This window comes from Colobus angolensis, unplaced genomic scaffold (genome assembly GCF_000951035.1).
Source record: "Colobus angolensis palliatus isolate OR3802 unplaced genomic scaffold, Cang.pa_1.0 Scaffold192, whole genome shotgun sequence".
Taxonomy (NCBI): domain Eukaryota; kingdom Metazoa; phylum Chordata; class Mammalia; order Primates; family Cercopithecidae; genus Colobus; species Colobus angolensis.
The window spans coordinates 1,057,042-1,065,448 of record NW_012115066.1 but is presented as its reverse complement, the minus strand read 5'-3'; the positions used below and the strand labels follow the sequence as shown (position 1 = coordinate 1,065,448).

Sequence of the window (8,407 nt, the reverse complement as noted above, 5' to 3'; positions counted from 1 at the left end):
ATATGTAACAAACCTGCACATTATGCACATATACCCTAGAACTTAAAGTATAATAAAAATAAAAAAAGAAAAAAAAAGAAAACTGCAGCACAATGTGATTATGTGGTAGAAAGGAAATAAAATCCAGTGCTTCCTTTGCAGCATGACATAAAACAAAGAGTACAGGCACTGGAGTCAGAGTTTGAATTTCACATCTATATTACATTAGATTTCAGCAGATGATTCTACTTTTCTAAACCTCAGTGTTCTCATCAATAAAGTAGGAATAAAATGCTACTTTACAGTGTTGTTAAATAATTGAAAATATTTAAGGGGAGAGCAGGAATGAGAAGTTAGCATTAACAGGTACAGAATTTCAGTTTGGGACAGTAAAAAAGCTCTAAAGATGGACAGTGGTGATGGTTGTACAACCAAGTGTGGCCAGGTGTGGTGGGTCACGCCCATAATTCCAGCACTTTGGGAGACTGAGGAAGGCAGATAGCCTGAGGTCACGAGTTCGAAACCAGCCTGGCCAACATGGTGAAACTCTGTCTCCAGTAAAAATACAAAAAGTTAGCTGAGTGTGGTGGTGCATGCCTGTAGTCCCAGCCACTCAGGGGGCTGAGGCAGGGAATCACTTGAAGCTGGGAGGCGGAGGTTGTAATGAGCTGAGATCATGCCACTGCACTCTAGCCTAGGCACCAGAGCAACACTCCATCTCAAAAAAAACAAAAACCAAAAACAAACAAACAAAAAACCAAAGTGAATGTTACAGTTAATGCCATTGAACTGTACACTCAAAAATGGTTAAAATTTTGTATGTATATTTTAGCACAATTATGTAAGAGTACTAGCAAAGTGCCTGGCTCTCAGTAGATACTCAAGAAATGTTAGTCCCATTCCTGTTAAAAAAAAAACAAAAAACAAAAAGAACCTACAGTAAAATGAAATCATGCCCCTTTCCCTATTTAATTGTGAGAAACTTTGATTCTAAGGCAAAGCCAGCTGGCCCCAATACCAGGTAGTGCCACAGTAAGTGTCTGGATAGGAAAGAGAAGGAAGTCTGTGTTAGTCATAGTCCCTCCAGCACATTCAGTTCCCAGTTTACTTCCACCCCATTATGGTGTCTCCCAGAATATCAATCCGCTAGACCCTGACATATCAAAAAAAAAACAAAAAAAAAACAAAAAAAAGCTGGGACACTTAAAACAGTTCCCAAACCAGACTACAGGTCATAAGGAAAAAATGGAAGCAGTGGAGAGATAAGATGCTAGTGCTGAACACCAACTAGATGAGTCTGGATCCTATGCCAGTCCCTGGCATTAAGATGACCTGTATCTCTCGGCCGGGCGCGGTGGCTCACACCTGTAGTCCCAGCACTTTGGGAGGCTGAGGCAAGCAGATCACAAGGTCAGGAGTTCGAGACCAGCCTGACCAACATGGTGAAACCCCATCTCTACTAAAAGTACAAAAATTAGCAGGGCATGGTGGTGCACACCTGTAATCCCAGTTACTTGGGAGGCTGAGGCAGGAGAATGGCTTGGACCCGGGAAGCAGAGGTTGCAGTGAGTCAAGATTGCGCCACTGCACTCTAGTCTGTGCAGCAGAGTGAGAATCTGTCTCAAGAAAAAAAAAAAAGATCTGTATTTCTCTCAGATGCCTTTGGCTGCATTTAATGGACACAGAGGACCAAAGATTCAAAGACTCCCTGTAAAGAAGGATTAAAAATGCACTTGTTTGCAGTTCAGGGAAAACAATTAATGATTATGTGTTGTAAGTCATAAAACAGAGACGGGGAAAAATAGATGACTTATCTCTAGGCATATCAGGACACTGTTTCTGATGGGCAGGCTTAATTAAATCTTAATGCAATGTTCAGAGAGATGATCATCAACACCCCACAATTTTAGCTCAAGGAGAATGAAATGCTTGGGGTACCAACACCCAATCAATTCCAAACAGTACTTACTTTAGGGTCGGAGCTCTTGAACTTCAACCTTTCCACCAATTCGATCATAGCCGCCTTCAGTCCACCTGAGTCTTTGCTCTAGAAGAAAGAAAAGTGAGGGGTCACTAGACAGTATTTTGTTGCTCTCTCAAACACAAACAGCATTTTGGAGGACAATGAAATAAAAAGCAACTTTTTCTTAGCAGCCAAGAGAGCTAAACAACTAAGGAGAGGTGCACTGCCCCTCTTTCCCTTCTCTATGGACAAACAGTGTCAGAACATAAATTGCCCAGTGACTGGCAGAACTATATGGAATGAAAATTAAATACAATTTGTATAGGCTGACTCACTGCTTCACCTCAGGCTCAACTGTGCCAGTGTTCACTGTGGCTCTACAAAAGACAGTCCCATACAAGATGTCTATTTTATAGACTAGTAATTTTAATTTTGAACCTTTATGCATCAGATACAGAAGTATGCAATATTAAATATACTTATAAAAATAAAACAAATAGTCTGAAATTTAATTACGAATGGAACTGCAGTGCGCTGATTAAGAACACAGGTTTTTTAACTAGGTGTGGTAGCTTGCACCTGTTATTTCAGCTACTCAGGAGGCTGAGGCAGGAGCACTGCTTGAGGCTAGGAGTTCAAGACCAAAAAAACCACAAAACTCACGGGTTTCTGAGTCAGACATATACAGTTCCAATTTTGGATTTGCCATTAACTAGTTGATTGATTTCAGGCAAATTACTGAATTTCTCAAAACCTCTCCCCCTTCTATAAAATAGTGATAATAAACTGGGCTATTTTGGGGCCTAATTGAAAGTGTTTTAAAAGGTATTAGCACAGTATGTGGCTCACACACAGTGAGTGCTCAAAAATTTCACATGCTATTACTATTATTACAGTCTAATGATTTAGAGTCGCACAGTACAATAAAAGACTAATGTGAGCCCCAAATGCAAGCATATGTATATAATTTTATAATTGCCACAATTAAAAAGTAAAATTGATTTTGATATATTTTACTTAACTCAGTATATTCAAAATATCATTACAACATGTAATTTCAACATGAGATTTTTTTTTCATGTTAGGTCTTTGAAATCTAGTATTTCACAATTATAGCCCAATCAACTTAAACCAGCCACGTTACAAGTGCTCCAAAGCCACATGTGACTAGTGACTACTATATTGGTCAGTATAGATTTAGAGCACAGACTACAGCCCTAGTGCCATTAGTTACACACTAGCTGTGTGACCATAGGCAAGTTACTTAGCCTATGTCTCAATTTCTCTATCTGTAAAACAGAGCCAATAACAGTATCTATTTCATAGGACTGTAGTTAAGATTAAATTAGTTAATGTATGTCAAGGTACTCAGAACAGAGTCTGGCACATGGTAAATACAAAAGGAAGTATGAAACAGTTTTATTACTATCTGTCTCCCTCATGATATTTTCAGTTCCTTAAGGGCAAGAACCGTAATTTTTTTGTATCTCTGTATCTCTTACGCCCAACATCTAGATGTTGTAAAAAGTCTGAACAAATCAATGAATGAACATATAATCTTAAGACATGAATGCCATAATAATAATACATTATATTGTATATAGGACAATCTAAAATCACAGGAATTCATTTATTTTCTTATCTCAACAATTCTATGAGATAGGTAGGAACATTCATTTTACCAATGAGGGAAAGGAAGCACAAACAGGTAAAATCACTGTCATTTCTATGCGGTAGGGACAACAAAGAAGCACAAGAAAAGAAAGACACTGCAAATATCTCTTACTCAAAATTGGCCTCTGGATCCGTGATAACATATCTTCCTAATTTACAGAACTAATTTCAATTCCTCCAAAACAGGAAATACCTAATAAGATTCCACTATATAAATTAAAATATACTAAAGGCTCAATTTCTCCCCCTCTGACCTCTCTTGCCTCTCAAGTCTACACAGTAAAAATCAGACACAACATGACTACCACCAATATCTACTTTAGATGTGTTCTTCAAACACAGCATAGATCACATTTCCATTTTAGCAGAGGTCTAAATTTTAATAAGTTCTATTTTTTAAAGTGATGGTTTACAACTCCCCTATATCCTCCACTAATTTTAGTCTTTAATCTCTGTGGTCTCATAGCAGACAGTTGAGAAAAGGAACTTAGAGGTCATATACCAGGGAGCAGGTGAGACCTGAAGTGCCTAAAAAAGGGTTAAGTTGCCAGACACAATCCTGCTTTTACGAGATGATCAGACAATAAGGCCTGTCTGGTGATATCATTCCTCTAACCTGCTTCTCATTGGCTGAACAAGCAGGTCACTTGTCCCTGGAAAGCTCTCTTCCCCCACATCCCAGCTGCCAGCGCCCATTTTAAGCTCTTCGGCAATAGCTCTGATATCTTATGACTTCCCCCTGGCTCTAGTGAGCAGAAAGGAATGCACCAAACTGTGCCTTAAAACCTTCAGAAAAGAATAAAACAACAATGAAGGAATCCCTAAGAAGCAGACAGCCTGTCTGCAAGCAGATGTGCCTTGTGTGAATGGATAAGGGAACCCTTAGCCTTCTTTCATAAAAATTCAGTGTGTCAGCAGAATCCTTCCTCCTTTTCACAAAGCTTTCACAAAACAGCAGCAGCATCACCTAACCAGGCAAGAGACAGAGGAGAGGCAACTTAAGAGAGCCTCCCTTCAGGAAACTCACCTGTTCCACCTCCCCACTTCACTCTCTGTGAATTATTCAAGATTAACTGGGCTTTATGGTGAGCCTGCTATACTCAGTCTCTAAATGAGTGGTGAGAAAACCTTTCCCAAAGGCTTTTTAAAAAAATCCATAAAATAAGCAGTTGGTCAGAAGGGAGAGGCTCCTCAGGGCAGACCCAACCCTGACAGCTGCAGAGCTGGGGCAAGAGTCCGAATGGACTCTGGGGCCTTGTGCACAGGTGTTCAAACTAGCATGTCCAAGCTGAGAATACCCTTCTAGGTCACCCATGATAGGATAGGGAGACCTAGAGATACATGTATCAGAAACTGGTCCATCTTTAGGCAGATGGACTCAGGAAGAGGCTCTGCAGGCCCTGGAAGGTATTCTTGGGTAGCTAGGTACTTGAAGAGTGGTATGGAAGGGGACAGGCATGGCTATAGGAGGGGTCTTCAAAAGCATGGGACACAGCCCTGCTACCCAGGAGGCTGAGGCAGGAGAATCGCTTGAACCTGGGAGGCAGAGGCTACAGTGAGTCAAGATCACTCCACTGCATTCCAGCCTGGGTGACAGAGTGAGACTGCATCTAAAAAAAAAAAAAAAAAAAAAGTATGGGACATAGGTCAGGATAGGTCAGGGGCTAAGGGTGGTGGGACCTGAGTCTGAGTATCCCCAAACCATAGAATAGTACCATGTTTCGGTTAATTATTTGGTTGTTGAGGACAGGCATTACTCAAAAGATAGCCAGATAGATTATACCCTCATATGTTCCCTAATTAGGAAACCAGTGAACAGAAAAGATAGTGGAACAGAACAGCTGCCTCTGAAACCTGAGTTCTAATTGAAAAGTGAACCAGGATAGTAAGAAAAGGCAGCCTAATTCACCTTGTAGACATCTGGTTCCACAGTAGAAATGACTGTTGATCCTTGGGGCACATACCATGACTAGCAAAGTAGTAGGATTCTCCTGCTATCCGTAATTCTCCACCTCCATCCCGCCCAATGCATTCTAAGAACACAGGAGTTCAATGTGAGCATATCTTGTTTATGTACCTTGCTCCTCCCCTAAGAAGGTGTAGAATAAAAAGAGACAAGTGCTACGTTGTGACACCTACCACTCAGAATTTGATTAATCTGCAGAAGCCTAGGATGCTTCACAAAAGCCAGCTCCTAGGGATGAGTCATAATAAAACCAAAGAAAGGACAAAATGCTGTACATGTGAAGGTATTCTTTAGTCTCCAAAGCACTTTCATACGCTCTTTCATTGGCATTTCACAATAACCCTAAAAAGCAGTGTATTCTCACTTTACAGCTGAGAAAAATGGCTGGTGAAAATCAAATGAACCCAAAGCTCAGAGCACTTACACTCTTTCATTGGCATTTCACAATAATACAATAACTAAAAGGTAGTGTATTCTCACTTCACAATGGACTAAAATGGCACTGTGGATGTCAAACAATGTCCCCAAAATCACAGAACTGGTCAGTGCCAAAACCAAGATCAGAAACATCTAAATTAAAAAGATTTATAACATATACAATGGAAGACATTTGTATCAAGAATACAGAAAAAACACATAAGGAATTTCTATAAATCAGTAAGAAAAAGCCAAATAAACCCAAAAGGAATCCCCCCAAAATTATGAACAGATAAAACAAGACCCTTCTTTAAAAAAAAACAGAAATGTGAAATGCAAACACATCAAAACAGGCAAAAGATGCTCAAACTCATTCATGATTAAAATATCATTTCTCACCCATCAGCCTGAAATAAATTTTAATCTCGTAACAGCAAGTGTTAGGCCCTGGGGAAATTGGGGACTTCCATATGTTGTTGATGGATATATAAAATAACTGCCACTCTGAAATCACATGCCTACCAATCCACTTCTCCTTTCCTCTTGAAGAAGACTAGCACCTGTGTCAAGGATGCATGTATAAAATTATTTATTTCAGCATTGTTTGTAATACTAAAAATCTGCAAACACCCCAAGGATTCATCAATAGTGGGTGGCTAAATAAACCACTGAATTAACACACTGTGGAATATGACATAGCAAATAAAAAGAATGAGGTAGGTTGTATGTACCTGGATACAAGGCAGGACATACTGTTGAATTTAAAACCAAACAAACAAACAAAAAAAAAAAACAAAAAAAATTGCAAAATGGTACACGTAATAAATATAATTTTTTAAAAAACTATTACTTTCTATGAGTGATATAGGTATGTAAAATATTAGAAAAGCAATTATTGCTGGGACTGGTACTTGGGATAGACGGATTTTAGAGTTAAATATATTCCTACTACTTGCATAGCTAAGATTTAGCATACTAAAAAACAAACAAACAAAAAAAGACAGCCAAGAAGGGAGGGAGAGAGGTAGAATTTGACCAAGAGGGCCAAGGTCTCCTGCTTCCAGTGCTTCTTCCCATGAGTTTGCCTAAATGTAAATACTGGGGCCTTTTCCTTTAACACTGCAAACATATGAACCAGGAGATTCAAGAGAAGGTTCTTTACTTGATACTCATGTATGGATTTTGGGGGGTCTGAAATCCTCAAAAAAATGTAAAATTTGGGCTGTACATGACATTAGCTTTTCTCACATTCTCAAAAACAATTAACATTCCAAATGTAAAGAGCATTGCACAAAGAGAAAGGAAACCCAGGTTTTACTACTAGCACTGCCAGTAACTGCCTGTGTGAGCTTGGAAAAGTCATTTTACATCCCTGGGTTTCTGTTTTCCCATCTGTAAATGAGGAAGATGGACCAGACCAAAAGCTATACATCGACAGCCTGTGGCCTACAGAACTATTTTCTGTGGCTTTTCGAGTGTTGTCCCACACATCCACTAAGAGTTTTAAATTAGTTGCTAGCATTTAAAAATCAGGACATATGACATAAAAATAAAGATTTCTAGCTTCTTTTGTAAATCCAAAGGGTCTGACGGTAATGGGCTCCCATTCCAATACAGCAGAAATTGGCTGAAGCTGAGTAGCAACTATTCGCTTTAGGCAAAGCAAGCTCTCTCAAGTTTGCCAGTTACCTTGGCTTGCTTCTCTTGTTTACATTACCTTTCTGGTAGATATCTGAGGTTGCTATCCCCGGAAACAATTCTAAAAGTTTTCTACTTCTAAGGTTCCTTGTGTTTGAACACCATGAAAATTGGGGCATGCTCCTTTCTTCAAAGGAGCACATATTACCTGATACATTCATATCCATCCACCCCAAAACACAGAAATAACATTTCATTCTAATGGAAACATGCCTTAAAAATGGGCAAAGGGTAGAAGCAAAAGTAGAATATGGCAGGTAGCAGTGGCATCAGAATAGGAAGAAGTATTCCCTGACAAGTGGTCTCTGCACTTTCATGGAAGTCAGTCTAGTCTAATGTCAATAACCAGCTAGACACCGAAAAGAAAAGTTACATGTCAGCAAAAATGTAAATATAAGCCACATAAATATCCTAAACTGGCTCCTGAATATTGAATTCTATTATTACAAAGAATCAATCAGAAGAGGTTGAATTCAGGAAGAACACTAGCTATCTGTTTTGGGGTGTTTTTCTCCCTATTCCATTGGCTTGTGTTGATATCATTCTTCAAAAATAAAAAAACCAAAACAAAACATCAATCCAACTTAGTCATTTTACCAGAAGGTCTTGTCGGGCAGAAATAGTGGAAAAGGATCAGAATATGGAATACAGAAGTCCTTCTTGGCCAGGCACAGTGGCTCATACCTGTAATCCCAGCACTTTGGGAGGTC

General features: G+C 39.3%; 1 protein-coding gene across 1 annotated transcript in view; it reads right to left on the bottom strand.

Annotated features, from left to right (window-relative positions):
- The window catches only part of TRIM44 (tripartite motif containing 44), a 144,594-nt gene that overhangs the window by 119,949 nt on the left and 16,238 nt on the right, over nucleotides 1–8,407 (bottom strand). The window contains exon 2 of the mRNA XM_011940720.1: nucleotides 1,949–2,026. Within this exon, the coding sequence (XP_011796110.1) occupies nucleotides 1,949–2,026 (78 nt within the window). The remainder of the gene's footprint in view (nucleotides 1–1,948; nucleotides 2,027–8,407) is intronic.